Raw genomic sequence first — 17,398 nt, forward strand, 5'->3', positions numbered from 1 at the left:
GCAGAAAGAGAAGTCACTGCAGGTGATAGTCTGGTGACGTCCCGAAGAAGGTGCAAATCAATTAAATAAAAATACAGTCAGATATTCTAGTGTCACACAGTAACAGTATGGAAGTAGACAGAGAATTGGAACACGTTTATTGTGCATTTAACCTTTAATTTAGCATTTACAGCATAATATTTCTCAGACATTCTTGTGCGGATCCACAAGAGATGGGTGAGATCCTAAATGAATATTTCTCATCAGTATTTACTGTTGAGAAAAGCATGGATGTTAGGGAACTTGGGGAAATAAATAGTGATGTCTTGAGGAGTGTGCATATTACAGAGAAGGAGCTTCTGGAAGTCTTAAAGCGCATCAAGGTAGATAAATCCCCGGGACCTGATGAAGTGTATCCCAGGACTTTGTGGGAGGCTAGCCGAGATATTTGAATCATCGATAGTCACGGGTGAGGTGCCTGAAGATTGGAGAGTGGCAAATGTTGTGCCTTTGTTTAAAAAGGGCTGCAGGGAAAAGCCTGGGAACTACAGACCAGTGAGCCTCACATCTGTGGTGGGTAAATTGTTGGAAGGTATTTTGAGAGACAGGATCTACAGGCATTTAGAGATGCAAGGATTGATTAGGGACAGTCAGCATGGCTTTGTGAGTGGAAAATCATGTCTCACAAATGTAATTGAGTTTTTTGAAGGGGTAACCAAGAAGGTAGATGAGGGCAGTGTAGTTGATGTTGTCTACATGGACTTTAGCAAGGCCTTTGACAAGGTACCGCATGGTAGGTTGTTGCATAAGGTTAAATCTCACAGGATCCAGGGTGAGGTATCTAAATGGATACAAAATTGGCTTCTTGACAGAAGCCAGAGGGTGGTTGTAGAGAGTTGTTTTTCAAACTGGAGGCCTGTGACCAGTGGTATGTCTCAGGGATCAGTGCTGGTCCACTGTTATTTGTCATTTATGTTAATGATTTGGATGAGAATATAGGGGGCATGGTTAGTAAGTTTGCAGATGACACCAAGATTGGTGGCATAGTGGACAGTGAAGAAAGTTATCTCCAATTGCAATGGGATCTTGATCAATTGGGCCAGTGGGCTGATGAATGGCAGATGGAGTTTAATTTAGACAAATGCGAGGTGATGCATTTTGGTAGATTGAACCAGGGCAGGACTTACTCAGTTAATGGTAGGGCATTGGGGAGAGTTACAGAACAAAGAGATCGAGGGATACATGAACATAGCTCCTTGAAAGTGGAGTCACAGGTGGACAAAGTGGTGAAGAAGGCATTCGGCATGCTTGGTTTCATCGGTCAGAACATTGAAGACAGGAGTTGGGACGTCTTGTTGAAGTTGTACAAGACATTGGTAAGGCCACACTTGGAATACTGTGTGCAATTCTGGTCACCCTGTTATAGAAAGGATATTATTAAACTAGAAAGAATGCAGAAAAGATTTACTAGGATGATACTGGGACTTGATGGATTGAGTTATAAGGAGAGGCTGAATAGACTGGGACTTTTTTCTCTGGAGCATAGGAGGCTGAGGGGTGACCTTATAGAGGTCTATAAAATAATGAGGGGCATAGACAAGGTAGATAGTCAATATTTTTTCCCAAAGGTAGGGGAGTCTAAAACTAGACGGCATAAGTTTAAGGTGAGAGGGGAGAGATACAAAAGTGTCCAGAGGGGCAATTTTTTCACACAGAGGGTGGTGAGTGTCTCGAACAAGCTGCCAGAGCTAGTAGTAGAGGCGCGTACAATTTTATCTTTTAAAAAGCATTTAGATAGTTACATGGGTAAGATGGGTATAGAGGGATATGGGCCAAATGCGGGCAATTGGGATTAGCTTAGGGGTTTTAAATAAAAAGGACGCGTGGACAAGTTGGGCGGAAGGGCCTGTTTCCATGCTGCAAACCTCTATGATTCTATGACATAGAAAATGAGCAACTGGCTACTCCTAAATACAAATGTTATTTTACAGAGAAAAATAATGCTTCAAAGAAATAGCTCGCATTAGGAATATGCCTTTCCACTGTTAGTGATGATCATGATACGTCGGTGGTGTATTTTACATTAACATACAGTGAAAAGTATTGTTTCTCGCACGCTATACAGACAAAGCATATCATTCATAGAGAAGGAAACGAGAGAGTGCAGAATGTAGTGTTACAGTCATAGCTTGGGTGCAGAGAAAGGTCAACTCAATGCAAGGTAGGTCCATTCAAAAGTCTGACAGCAGCAGGGAAGAAGCTGTTCTTGAGTCGGTTGGTACGTGACCTCAGACTTTTGTTTCTTCTTCCTGACAGAAGAAGGTGGAAGAGAGAATTCCGGAGTGCGTGGGGTCCTTAATTATGCTGGCTGCTTTGCCGAGGCAGCAGGAAATGTAGACAGAGTCAATGGATGGGATGCTGGATTGCGTGATGGATTGGGTTACATTCCCGACCTTTTGTAGTTTCTTGCGGTCTTGGGCAGAGCAGGAGCCATACCAAGCTGTGATACAACCAGAAAGAATGCTTTCTATGGTGCATCGGTAAAAGTTGGTGAGAGTTGTGGCGGACATGCCAAATTTCCTTAAGTCTTCTGAGAAAATAGAGGCGTTGGTGGGCTTTCTTAACTCTCGTGTCGGCGTGGGGGGACCAGGACACGTTGTTGGTGATCTGGACACCTAAAAACTTGAAGCTCTCGACCCTTTCTACTTCGTCCCTGTTGATGTAGACAGGGGCATGTCCTCCTTTACGCTTCCTGAAGTCGATGACAATCTCCTTCGTTTTGTTGACATTGAGGGAGAGATTATTGTTGCCGCACCAGTTCACCAGATTCTCTATCTCATTCCTGTACTCTGTCTCATCATTGTTTGAGATTCGACTCACTACGGTGGTGTTATCAGCAAACTTGAAAATCGAGTTGGAGGGGAATTTGGCCACACAGTCATAGGTGTATAAGGAGTATAGTAGGGAGCTGAGAACACAGCCTTGTGGGGCACTGGTGTTGAGGATGATCGTGGCGGAGGTGTTGTTGTCTATCCTGACTGATTGTGGTCTGTGAGTTAGGAAGTTCAATATCCAGTCGCAGAGGGAGGAGCCGAAGCCTAGGCCATGGAGTTGGAGTTGGGTTTCGTATGAATAATGGTGCTGAAGGATGAACTGTGGTCAATAAATAGGAGTCTGATATAGGTGGCTTCGTTATCTAGGTGTTCTCGGGCTGAGTGCAGCGCCAGGGAGATGGCATCTACCTGTTGCGGCGGTAGGCAAACTGTAGTGAATCCAGGTAGTCCGGAGGCTGGAATTGATTCGTGCCATGACTAGCCTTTCGAAGCACTTCATAATGATGGATGTCAGAGACACCTGGCCGATAGACATTAAAGCATGCTGCTTGGCTTTTCTTTGGTACTGGGATGATGGTCGTCTTCTTGAAGCAGATACGGACCTCAGCTCATTGTAAAGAGAGGTTGAAGATGTCTGCGAATATCCCCGCCAGCTGATCCACACAGGATCTGAGTGCTCGTCCGGGTAACCCATCCGGGCCAGTCGCTTTCCATCGGTTGACCTTCGAGAAAGCTGCTCTGACGTCTGCAATGGTGACCTCAGATACAGGTTCATCCAAGGCTTCCAGGGTGGGGGGCATGCTTTCGCTGACCTCGTGCTCAAAACGGGCGTAGAATGCATTGAGCTCATCAGGGTGCGTTGGAGCCGGCGATTGTACGTGCCTCATCTTGTAGCCTGTTATGTCTTGCTGACCTTGCATAGTCGGCGGCGGTCTGTGTGGCTAACCTGGGACTCTAGCTTGGTCCGGTACTGTCTTTTGGCATCCTTGGATCTCCGTAGATCATATCTGGCTTTCTTGTATAGGTCAGGGTCGCCTCAGACCTAGACTTCAGCAGGTAGTGGCTATCCCTATTCATCCATGGTTTCCGGTTGGAAAAGAAGTGGATTTGCTTCTTTGGCACACAGTCTTCTGCACGCTTACTAATGAAGTCAGTTACTGTAGTGAGTCAGTTACTGTAGGTTCATAGGCACATAGGTTCGTCTGTAAGCTGTGAGTGGGCAATCACTTTTATTTTGGTCAGATTCTTCACTCTTTTAAAAGGATTTGAGCTGCTATGCATGTCCAATGAGTTGGAAAAGGCTTGCAGTACTTAGTCTTTTCATATAAAAGGTAGTTCACCCAGGGTGACTCCAGTGCATTCACTGCTGAGCGAGATTCTGGGACTGGCATTCATGTGTAAATTTGCATTGTGGATTTTACAAAAGGAGAGGATCTCTGCCCTTTATTTGGGATTTTGGCTGATTTATTTAAGGAGGTACTTTCCTGTCTGCTGAAAGTTTCAAGGGGCTTGGGTTATTCAACCCTTGATTGGGCAAGCGGAGCCTGGTACTTTCCATCATCTGGAAACAACAAAGGAATTGATAGGTCACGCTCTTTTTCACCAAACTAACACCTGCAGTTGTCCATCAAAGGAGAAAGCATTGCAAATTAGCATCTAATCAATCCACTGACACTCTTGTTTCCCCAGAACCTGTTTAAGAATGTCAGAATCGCTACAGTGCAGAAGGAGGCCATTCAGCCCATTGAGCCTGCACCGTCAACAATCCCACCCAGTCCCTCATCCTGTAATCTCACATATTTACCCTACTAATCCCCCTGACATCCCCCTAACACTAAGGAGCAATTTAGCATGGCCAATCAACCTAACCCGCACATTTTTTTGGATTGTGGGGGGAAACCGGAGCACTCGGAGGAAACCCACGCAGACACATGGAGAATGTGCAGACTCTTCACAGACAGTGACCCAAACCGGGAATCGAACTCGGGTCCCTGGCACTGTGAGGCACTGTGCCATCATGCCACCCCTCATTTACTCATTGATCTAATTCCTTACATTGTGCCATTTTTCAAATGAGGACAGCAGGTTCTGAGACTATTTTTCATTCACCAATCTATGCCTGGCTGAATGCTGGCTGACCCAAAACAAAGCAGCAAACATGCCTTCAGGTGGAATGCGACTTGAGAATCTATCGTTCTTCCTACGAAGAAGAACGCACAATTTCAGGACTTTGCAGCCAATTAAGTACTTTTGGAGAGTAATCACTTTTGAGACTTCCCAATTTTGATCCAGAAGGAACTCTTCTAGTGCAGATAATAAAAACAAAACAAAACTTCAACTTCTAAATCAAAGAAAAGGTTTAACAAAGAAACTTCATTACTCCAAACTTGATCCTGGGCCATTCCAAGCAATTCAACAATTCCCAACAGGTTCTTATTTATACTGAGTCAGCTGGTCTGCTGATTATCACATCATTTTTTCATTGGTTACATGGTTAACTGGGTCAGTTGACCCTTACAGCTTGTTACCATTGGTCACATTACAACAGATCCGATGTTATCACCGGTTACATTCTAACACCCAGTCTCCTTCTATTTTAGGACCATTCACAAAATCAACTCATTAACTAAGGGCGAGATTCTCCGGCCGCCTGTCCAAGCTCAACGAACCTTCGAATTTTCTGTCTTGGTCGCTACAATTCCTGTGGTGGGCGAGACGGGAGAATTTCGGCCTAAGGTTTTGGGAATCCTTCCTCCTTTGGCTTGGTGGCTTTTTTTTCGCCTTAAGCCTCCGAAGCATCTTGAGATGGTTTTTCTACTGCTGTCGAAATTCAGGCTGTTATTTAATACCGTTCCTGTCTCATCTTTAAATTGTAACCCTATACAGTATTATTTTAGATTACTAAAGCTCAGATCTCTGTGGTGTTATTCTTTATTGAGCCGACAAAAAATCTTTATCAGATGTTAACTGGAATTAAATAACAGGATAAAATAATGGGCAGCGTTGGTCCTTCTTGCCTTTATTTAGAATCAGAATAGTTACAGAACAGAAGGAGTCCATTCAGCCCGTTGTGTTTGTGTACAGTTACTGTGTACAGTTACTGTGTACAGCTTTGGTCTCCTTACTTGAGAAAGGATATACAGGCATTAGAGATTCACTAAGTTGATTCCGGAGTTGAGAGGGTTGGCTTATGAGGAGAGACTGAGTAGACCGGGACTATACTCATTGGAATTCAGAAGAATGAGGGGAGATCTTATCGAAACCTATAAGATTATGAAGGGAATAGATAAGATAGAAGCAGGGAGGTTGTCTCCACTGGCGGGTGAAACCAGAACTAGGGAACATAGCCTCAAAATAAGAGGGAGCAGATTTAGGGCTGAGTTGAGGAGGAACTTCTTCACACAAAGGGTTGTGAATCTGTGGAATTCCCTGCCCAGTGAAGCAGTTGAGGTAACCTCATTGAATGTTTTTAAGGCAAGGATCGGTAAATTTTTGAACAGTAAAGGAATTAAGGGTTATGGTGAACGGGCGGGTAAGTGGAGCTGAGACCATGGAAAGATCAGCCATGATCTTATTGAATGGCGGAGCAGGCTCGAGGAGCTAGATGGCCTACTCCTGCTCCTAATTCTTATGTTTTTATTATGTTATGTGTCCATTCTGGTTCTCTGCAAGAACAGATCAGTTCCTCCCACTTTGCTGTCCCTTACTCTGTAACCCTCTATATATTTTCTCTTCAGGTGCTTCTTCAGCTCCCTTTTGAAAGCCACCATTGAACATGTCTCTGCCACCCTCTCAGGAGATGTATTCCAGGTCGTAACGACTCTCCAAGTGAAAGGTTTTCCCTCATTTCACTCTAAATTGTTTTTTCTACACCCTAGCTATGACAGTAGCTGGACGAAATATACACCACTACGAATAGCCTTGAGACGAAACATCCCGAGGTCTTGTTCATCGTGGCCGGGGACTTCAATCAGGCCAAGCTCAGGAGCGTACTACCAAGTTACCACCAACACATCTCCTGTTCCACCAGAGGCCCAAACATCCTAGACCACTGCTGCACAAATATCAAACATGCCTACCGCTCTATCGCCCGCCCACACTTTGGCAAATCAGACCACAAGGCTGTGCTCCTGCTCCTGGCTTACAAGCAAAAACTGAAGAGGGAGAATCCATCAAAGAGAGTCGTGCAAGGTTGGTCTGAGGAATCGGATGATCTCCTACGGGGCTGCTTGGAGGCAGTGGACTGGTCAGTATTTAAAAACTGTGCGACCAGCCTGAACGAGTACGCCACTACAGTAACTGACTTCATTAGTAAGTGTGTAGAAGACTGTGCGCCAAAAGGCAAATCCGTGTGTTCCCCAACCAGAAACCACGGATGAACAGAGATATCCACTGCTTGCTGAAGTCCAGGTCTGAGGCGTTCAAGTCAGGCGACACTGACCTATACAAGAAAGCCAGGTACGATTTAAGGAGATCCATCAAAGATGCCAAAAGACAACACCGGACCAAGCTAGAGTCCCAGGCTAGCCACACCGACCCCCGCTGACTATGGCAAGGTCTGCAAGACATAACAGGCTACAAGATGAAGGCATGTAAAATCGCCAACTCCAACGCACCCCTCCCTGATGAGCTCAATGCATTCTATGCCCGTTTTGAGCAAGAGGTCAGCGAGAGCATGCCCTCCACCCTGGAAGCCCTGGATGAACTTGTATCTGGGGTCACCATTGCAGATGTCAGAGCAGCTTTCTTGAAGTCAACCCACGGAAAGCAACTGCCCGGATGAGGTACCTGGACGTGCACTCAGATCCTGCATGGATCAGCTGGCGGTGATATTCACAGACATCTTCAACCTCTCTTTACAACAATCTGAGGTCCCTATCTACTTCAAGAAGACAACCACCATCCCGGTACCTAAGAAAAACCAAGCAGCGTGCCTTAATGACTATCAGCCGGTGGCTCTGACATCCATCATTATGAAGTGCTTTGAAAGGTTAGTCATGGCACGAATCAATTCCAGCCTCCCAGACAGCCTGGGTCCACTACAGTTTGCCTATCGCCACAACAGGTCCACAGTAGACGCCATTTCCCTGGCCCTGCACTCAGCCCTGGAACACCTAGATAACAAGGACACCTATGTCAGACTCCTATTTATTGACTATAGCTTAGCCTTCAACACCATTATTCCCACAAAACTCATCTCCAAACTCCGTGGCCTGGGCCTCGGCACCTCCCTCTGCGACTGGATACTGAATTTCCTAACTCACAGACCACAATCTGTAAGGATAGGCAACAACACCTCCTCCACGATCATCTTCAACACCAGTGCCCTACAAGGCTGTGTTTTCAGCCCCCTACTATACTCCTTATACACCTATGACTGTGCAGCCAAATTCCCCTCCAATTCAATTTTCAAGTTTGCTGATGACACCACCATAGTGGATCGGATCTCAAACAATGATGAGACAGAGTACAGGAATGAGATAGAGAATCTGGTGAACTGATACGGCAACAATAATCTCTCCCCCAATGTCAGCAAAACGAAGGAGATTGTCATCGACTTCAGGAAACGTAAAGGAGAACATGCCCCTATCTACATCAACAGGGATGAAGTAGAAAGGGTCGAGAGCTTCAAGTTTTTAGGTATCCAGATCACCAACAACCTGTCCTGGTCCCCCAATGCTGACACTATAGTTAAGAAAGCCCACCAACGCCTCTACTTTCTCAGAAGACTAAGGCAATTTGACATATCAGCTATGACTCTCACCAACTTTTACAGATGCACCATAGAAAGCATTCTTTCTGGTTGTATCACAGCTTGGTATGGCTCCTGCTCTGTCCAAGACTGCAAGGAACTACAAAAGGTCGTGAATGTAGCCCAATCCATTACGCAAACCAGCCTCCCATCCATTGACTCTGTCTACACTTCCCGCTGCCTCGGCAAAGCAGCCAGCATAATTAAGGACCCCACGCACCCCGGACATTCTGTCTTCCACCTTCTTCCTTCGGGAAAAAGATACAAAAGTCTGAAGTCACGTACCAACCGACTCAAGAACATCTTCTTCCCTGCTGCTGTCAGACTTTTGAATGGACCTACCTTGCATTAAATTGATCTTTCTCTACGCCCTAGCTATGACTGTAACACTATATTCTGCACTCTCTCATTTCCTTCTCTATGAATGGTATGATTTGTCTGTATTGCGCACAAGAAATAATACTTTTTGTTGTATATTAATACATATGACAATAATAAATCAAATCAAACAATAACACTACCTTCTGCACTCTCTCCTTTTCTTCTCCCCTTGTACTCTATGTACGGTATGCTTTGTATCGCGTGCAAAAAACAACATTTTTCACTGTATACCAATACATGTGACAATAAATAAAACAAATCAAATTGCTGCCTTCTCGTTCTCGTCCCTCTGCCAAGGGGACTCTGTCTGCTCTGTTTCGATTCACTAAACATCGCTACGAAATTTAAGTTCAACTTTCTCTTAAAGAAAACAACCCCAGCTTCTCCAATCTATCCATATAACTGAGGTCCCTCAACCCTGGGACAATTTTAGTACATGTTTCCTTCACTTCTTAAAATGCACTGCCCTGATTTGGACACCATACTCCAATTCAGGTGGAATCAGTGTTTAATAGCAGTTCACCATAACTTACTTGCTTTTGTACTCTGTTCTCTATAGAGTCCAGGGTGATGTATACCTTTTTAATCATTTTCCCAACCTCCATGGCCATCTTCAATAATTTGTGCAAACATACTTCCAGGTATTAAAGTGTGTACCATCTAAAAGTTTAAACTTTATTTATTAGTGTCAGAAGTAGGCTTACATTAACACTGCAATGAAGTTACTGTGAAAATCCCCGAGTCACCAGTCTCCGGCGCCTGTTCGGGTACACTGAGGGAGAATTTAGCATGGCCAATCCACCTAACCAGCTCGTCTTTCGGACTGTGGGGGGAAACCGGAGCACCTGGAGGAAACCCACTCAGACACGGGGAGAACATGCAGACTCTGCACAGACAGTTACCCGAGGCGAAATCGAACCTGGGTCCCTGACGCTGTGAGGCAGCAGCGCTAACCACTGTGTCACTGTGCCGCCCCAACAAGATGCATTGCAGGAATTCACTGTATCAGTATGTTAATTCACATATTGGTATTTCAAATCAGCCGTTGCAGCAAATCTGATTTGATTGAACATAAACACACTGTTTTCTCATTGACACATCAGTTATTGTCTTGTTTTTAAATCTAGGTGATTGAGGACAGCTTCTCCTCACCCAAGCTTATTTTTGTAACTGTTGGACAAAGGCAGAAACATCCTGGCTTGTCACAATTTACTGCAATTGAACAGTTAGCACTCTGCAAGGGCGGAATCTGAAACTTACAGCTTTAGTATGCAGGGAATTAGATTCATTCATGGCAAGGTCAATAAACTATTATAAGTTAAAACAGTGTTGTAAAAAACTTCAGATGTAGACCTAACAATGTTGTTTCACATTGGCTGACAGGTCTACAAAGAACAAAGAAAATTACAGCGCAGGAACGGGCCCTTCGGCCCTCCAAGCCTGCACCGACCATGCTGCCCGACTTAACTAAAACGCCCTATCCTTCGGCGGACCATATCCCTCTATTCCCATCCTATTCATGTATTTGTCAGGAAGCCCCTTAAAAGTCTCTATCGTATCTGCTTCCACTACTTCCCCCGGCAATGAGTTCCAGGCACCCATCACCCTCTGTGTACATCTCCTTTAAACCTTGCCCCTCACACCTTAAATCTGTGCCCCCTAGTAATTGACTCTTCCACCCTGGGGAAAAGCTTCTGACTATCCGTTCTGTTCATGCCTCTCATAATCTTGTAGACTTCTATCAAGTCACCCCTCAACCTCCGTCGTTCCAGTGAGAACAAACCAAGTTTCTTCAACCTCTCCTCATAGCTGATGCCCTCCATATCAGGCAACATCCTGGTAAATCTTTTCTGTACCCTCTCCAAAGCCTCCACATTCTTCTGGTAGTGTGCCGACTAGAATTGAAGACTATAGTCCAAATGCGGCTAAACTAAGGTTCTATAAAACTGCAACACGACTTGCCAATTTTTAAACTCATTGCCCCAGCCGATGAAGGCAAGCATGCCGTATGCCTTCTTGACTACCTTCTCCACCTGCATTGCCACTTTCAGTGACCCTTGTATCTGTAATTCATTCAAGGGACCCAGGTCCCTTTACCTATCAATACTCTTCAGGGTTCTGCCATTTACTGTATATTTCCTATTTGTATTAGACCTTCCAAAATGCAATCTGTTCAATCTTAACACAATATTCTTGTTGGGAACAAACTCTGCTGATGCACCAGACAAATTTTTTAATATTGTACAGCAAACAAACTTCTTAAAAATTCATTTATGGGATGTGAGCGTCACTGGCTGGCCAACATTTATTGCCCATCCTTGTGGTGGTGAGCTGCCTTCTTGAACCATTGCAGTCCCCGAACTGTAGGTACACTCACAGTGCTATGTGGGAGGGAATTCCAGGATTTTGACCCATCAACACTGAAGGAACTGTGATATATTTTCAAGTCAGGGTGGTGAGTGGCTGGGAGGGAACCTCCAGGTAGTGGTGGCTGCTCCCCTTCCCTTCTAGATAGTAACGGTTGTGGGTTTGGAAGCTGCCGTCTCAGGAACCTTGGTGAGTTGCTGTAGTGCATCTTGTAGATCGGTGGTGAAGGGAGTGAGTGTTTGTGGAAGAGGTACCAATCAAGCGAGTTGCTTTGTCCTGGATGGTGTCAAGCTTCTTCAGTATTGTTGGAGCTGCTCCAATCCAGGCAAGTGGGGAGAGTTCTATCACACTCATGACTTGTGCCTTGTAGATGGTGGACAGGCTTTGGGGAATCAGGAGGTGAGGTACTCATCGCAGTATTCCTTGCCTCTGAATAGGCATGGCTATGGTATAAACACTGGAGAGTTCCTTTAATCTCTGAATGTGTGTAAAAAAAATGAGCAGAAATGTTATAGTGGTCTGAGTAAATCTACAAGCAATATCTACCAAATATCAAGGTCACAGGAATTGTGACTTCAGTTTGACTCAGGAAACCACTCTAAGCTTCTTTCCCCCATCTCGTAGTGGTGTCAGTTCCATGCAGGATTCACTTTAATTCTGTTATTTCTCATAAATCTGTGTTCCCTGTATTGAATATGAACAGACTTTGGAAAGTAATTGATGAGTTTTATTGGTATATGAGCAGTAACATTTCTTTTTTCCTCTGGTTGCAGAGAATCTCTCTGGTCAGTAGTTTTGTTGCCTCTCTATTCCTTGGAGACTATGCGGCAATTGATTACAGTGATGGTAAGTGTGTTTTCTTACTAATGTGTTGTTTACATAGGCCCTGATTTTACTGGCACACCCGCCCAAAATCGGGCACGATCTAATGAGCCTCAGGTGGGTGTGCTGGTAAAATCCCGGCCATATTCTTTGTGCTCTCCATATTTGATAGTAGAAATTAGTTTTGGTGTTCACACCGAAATATGTTTAAAACAGGAGAAAGTCATTTGGACCAGTGAGCATGTCCCATTTGATTAGAATTGATCATTTAATGAATTGCATTTTTAATACTGGGTTCAAGCTGTCATAGGCAATAGATCGGAGTTGCTTATAACCTGACTTGCATAGAATAGAAATACTGAGCCATTCTGCAGGGACTTGTGAACCGTGTGGATTTATCAGGTCATAACCAGGAATTTGAATTGATCCGGATTCCCAGATGATTTGATCCTACACCTCTGATTCCCAAAGACAGATTGATGTAACTCTAACATGTGCTTAAGGCCGAAACTGTATGAAGGTTCTTGGCTGCCATGTGGAAAGCCGGTGAGAGTCCTGCATTTGATCAGCCATGATCCTCTGGAATGGCGGCGCAATCTCGAGAGGCCGAACAGTCTGTTCCTATTTCTTATGGTCTTATCATGTGTTACTCACACACGCGACAGGCCAGTGGTGAACCTTTCCCTGGGATGCAGGACCCTGGGGACGGATCAAAAGGCAGCAGCCAAAAGCGGGGAGATGGTGGCTGCTGCCGATATGACATCCACCAGCGGTCTAGGATCATCACTGGATCACTTTGAACGAGGGAGCCCCTCCACCCCCGCCCCCTCCCCCAGCATAGATGGCCACTAAGCATGTCCCATTTGATTAGAATTGATCATTTAATGAATTGCATTTTTAACACTGACTCAAGCTATCATAAGCAATAGATTGGAGTTAATTTGAGGGCCCCAGTTGGTGGCAGGGCAGGAAGGCAATCCTGCCACAGACTTAATCTGTCCAGCCCTGGCAACTCTGCCCCCACCACCAAACTTGCCAGGGCTGGACAGAAGATTTTGGCAATAACTGATAGGTGAAAGTCACTGGTAGATACAAAAATGGGAGGTAGTGTATTTGTGCAGTTTATAGTTCTGCTTTTATACAGCATTCAACTATTTTGTGTTTGACACAAGTACAAACTGTATCAGTCAAAAACTAATGTGTGTGTGCTGGAATTCTTTGATTTGTCTTGTCTGAGTGGGAAGTTCTTAGTTCATGACATACGATAGTTTTCAATGATTTTTAAGATTAAATCACTTCACTGCTAGATGCATGGACTTTTCTTGCTTGCATTATATTTTATTCTTGGTGCAGAATGCTACTATAAGACCATAACACATAGGAGCAGAATTAGGCCACTCGGCCCATTGAGTCTACTCTGCCATTCAGTCATGGCTGACACTTTACTCATCCCCATTCTCCTGCCTTTTCCCCATAACCCCTGATCCCCTTATTAATCAAGAACCTATCTATCTCTGTCTTAAAGACACTCAATGACCTGCCCTCCACAGTCCTCTGCGGCAAAGAGTTCCACAGATTCACCACTCTGGCTGAAGAAATTCCTCCTCATCTCGGTTCTAAAGGAGGTTCAGCCTGAGGTTGTGCCCTCTGGTTCTAGTTTTTCCAACTAGTGGAAACATCCATTCCACGTCCACATACTGCAACCCTTAATAAGCAAAGCACAGCATCTAAACATAAAGATCCTGTATTTTGAATTGCTTGCAATATGAAATAATTGGGCATTTATATCTCATCTTTTCGGTGTCTGGATGTCTCAAAATGCTCCACATTTAATGATTTGTTTTTCAAGTGTTATTTTCCACCAAGAAGAACAAAAACATGGGGAAAATGAGAAGAGTGGTGTAGTGATAGTGTTACTGGGCCGGAAATCCAGAGGGGTAGACAAATGCATTGGAGACGCAAGTTCAAATCCCACCATAGCAGCTGGTGGGATTCAGATTCAGTTTGTTAATAAATGTGGGATAAAAAGCGACTCTCGGTGATGGTGATCCTGGCTGGGATTTTTGCCATGTTATGAAAAGGTTCATGAGTTTGATTCCTGGAATAAGAGTGCTTCTGGATGCTGAAAAGTTGAGCACATTGGAGTGATGCTTTCTGGAGTTTAGAAGGATGAGAGATGCAAATCTGCATGGTAGGTTGTTGAATAAGGTTAAATCTCACGGGATCCAGGGTGAGGTACCTAAATGGATACAAAATTGGCTTCTTGACAGAAGCCAGAGGGTGGTTGGAGAGAATTGTTTTTCAAACTGGAGGCCTGTGACCAGCGGTGTGCCTCAGGGATCAGTGCTGGGTCCACTGTTATTTGTCATTTATATTAATGATTTGGATGAGAATATAGGAGGCATGGTTAGTAAGTTTGCAGATGACACCAAGATTGGTGGCATAGTGGACAGTGAAGAAAGTTATCTCCAATTGCAACGGGAGAGATACAAAAGTGTCCAGAGGGGCAATTTTTTCACACCGAGGGTGCTGAGTGTTTGGAACAAGCTGCCAGAGGTAGTAGTAGAGGCGGGTACAATTTTGTCTTTTAAAAAGCATTTAGATAGTTACATGGGCACGATGAGTATAGAGGGATATGGGCCAAATGCGGGCAATTGGGATTAATTTAGGGGTTTTTAAAAAAAAAGGGCGGCATGGACAAGTTGGGCGGAAGGGCCTGTTTCCATGCTGTAAACCTCTATGATTCTATGACTCTATGAAGCAAAAACAAGAAGGCAGATTACTACCTGAATGGGTGTAAATTGGGAGAGGGGAGTGTGCAGCGGGACCTGGGTGTCCTTGTGCACCAGTCTCTGAAGGTAAGCATGCAGGTGCAGCAGGCGGTAAAGAAGGCAAATGGCATGTTGGCCTTCATTGCCAGAGGTTTCGAGTACAGGAGCAGGGATGTGTTGTTGCAATTATACAGGATAAAAGCAAATTACTGCGGATGCTGGAATCTGAAACCAATAGAGAAAATGCTGGAAAATCTCAGCAGGCCTGGCAGCATCTGTAAGGAGAGAAAAAGAGCTGACGTTTCGAGTCCAGATGACCCTTTGTCAAAGCTAAAAGGCAGAGAAAGTGGGAGATATTTATACTGCAGGGGGAGGGAATGAAAGATGAGTCCTAGCCACAGAAACTAGGGGAAAAGACTGCTCATAGCTGTCCACAGAGAATAAAGGGTATGAATGACCAAACAGCAGAAAAGCTAAAATCAGAGGGTAAACTGTGACAGATGAAGATGTGGGGAGAGGGGGGAATAGGCTGGGCGAGAGGTGAAATTTAGAAAGTGGAAAAGGGGAAGCAAAGGGGGAGAAAAGGAAAGGAAGGTGGATAAAATAGGGGAAAGAGTTGGGGGAAGGAAAATGAAGAAAGACAAAAAGAAATAAAAGGTAGAGAACAGTAAAAAATTAAATAAAATGAAAACAAAGGGGTGGAGGTGGGGTAGAGCTAATCATCTGAAGTTGTTGAATTCGATGTTGAGACCGGAAGGCTGTAAAGTGCCGAGCCGGAAGATGAGATGCTGTTCCTCCAGTTTGCGTTGAATTTTACTGGAACATTGCAACAGGCCAAGGACTGATATGTGGGCATGGGAGCAGGATCGTATGTTAAAATGGCAAGCAAGCGGAAGGTCAGGGTTCTGATTGCGCACAAACCGAAGTTGCTCAACAAAGCAATCACCCAGTCTATGCTTGGTCTCTCCGATATAGAGGAGACCACATTGGGAGCAGCGAATGTGCAGATTCCGTACAGACAGCCGGGAATCAAGCCTGGGCCCCTGGCGTTGTGAGGCAGCAATGCTAACCACTGTGCCATGAGAATTTGAGTACAGGAGTAAAGATGTTTTGCTCCAATTGTATTGAACCTTGGTTGGACTGCACTTGGAGCTTTGGTCACCTTATTCAAAGGAGGATATACTTACCATATCACAAAGGCAGCAGAGGTTTCCCAGACTAATTCTTGGGATGGCGGGACTGTTTACTGAGGAGACATTGAGGAGACTGTGATTGTATTCTCTAGAGTTTAGAAGAATGAGAGTTGATCTCATTGAAACTTACTGAGTGCTATAGATTTTTAGACTCTAAGGCAATGGGATAGAGCAAGAAAGTGGGATCAAGATTAGTCCTGATCTTTGAATGTTGAAGAAGGCTTGAAGGCCCCTTGGCCTACTCCTGTACCTATTTCCTCTGTCCTTTTGTCCATTTTTCCCTAACTCACTTGAAAGAATTTTCACATTTTTGGTGCCTTCCTCTAGGTTCCGGAATGAATTTGATGGATATTCGTGCACACGACTGGTCCCAGAAATGTCTTGATGCCTGTGCACCAGGTCTGAAGGAGAAGCTTGGTGCGCCACTTCCGTCACATTCCATATTGGTATGACATTAATCAGAGATTCAGGGTGGGATTCTCTGGCCTTCCCTCCGAGCTTTTCTTGGTAGCGGGAGGCAGCACACCAATCGCTGGCGGCAGGATCTTCTGGTCTTCCCACTGTCAATGGGAATTTCCATTGAAGCCATTCAATGCTGCTGGGAAACCCACGACGGGGTTGTGCTGCCAGTTGGACGCAAGAATCCCGCTGGGGTGAACGGCTGGAGAATTCCAGCCTTAATGTTTGTTCTACCCATTCAAAGACTATTTCCTCGGGTGGATGGAGCTATTACAAGGGGGCATAACTATAGGGTTCGTGGTGGGAGATACAGGACGGATATCAGAGGTAGGTTCTTTACGCAGAGAGTGGTTGGGGTGTGGAATGGACTGCCTGCAGTGATAGTGGAGTCAGACACTTTAGAAACATTTAAGCGGTTATTGGATAGGCACATGGAGCACACCAGGATGATAGGGAGTGGGATAGCTTGATCTTGGTTTCAGATAAAGCTCGGCACAACATCGTGGGCCGAAGGGCCTGTTCTGTGCTGTACTGTTCTATGTTCTATGTTCTATCATTATCACTTCCTTCATCGAGTCATAGAGGTTTACAGCATGGAAACAGGCCCTTCGGCCCAACTTATCCATGCCACCCAGTTTTTACCATTAAACTAGTCCCAATTGCCTGCGTTTGGCCCATATCCCTCTAGACCCATCTTACCCATCCAAATGCTTTTTAAAAGACAAAATTCCAGACACTCACCACCCTCTGTGTAAAAAAATTGCCCCTCTGGACCCTTTTGTATCTCTCCCCTCTCACCTTAAACCTCTGCCCTCAAGTTTTAGACTCCCCTACCTTTGG

The 17,398-nt window shown here is 44.8% G+C and overlaps 1 protein-coding gene across 6 annotated transcripts in view; it reads left to right on the forward strand.

Moving 5' to 3' along the window:
* Positions 1–17,398, forward strand: part of xylb (xylulokinase homolog (H. influenzae)) — a 259,728-nt gene that overhangs the window by 25,521 nt on the left and 216,809 nt on the right. For all 6 annotated transcript variants that reach the window (XR_013499810.1, XM_078231526.1, XM_078231519.1 and 3 more), the window contains 2 exons: positions 12,087–12,159; positions 16,427–16,545. Coding sequence is in view for 5 of the 6 variants with exons in the window: in XM_078231526.1 (XP_078087652.1) it covers positions 12,087–12,159; positions 16,427–16,545 (192 nt within the window). In the remaining variant the exon portion in view is untranslated. The remainder of the gene's footprint in view (positions 1–12,086; positions 12,160–16,426; positions 16,546–17,398) is intronic.

This window comes from Mustelus asterias, chromosome 2 (genome assembly GCF_964213995.1).
Source record: "Mustelus asterias chromosome 2, sMusAst1.hap1.1, whole genome shotgun sequence".
In the NCBI taxonomy this organism is placed as follows: domain Eukaryota; kingdom Metazoa; phylum Chordata; class Chondrichthyes; order Carcharhiniformes; family Triakidae; genus Mustelus; species Mustelus asterias.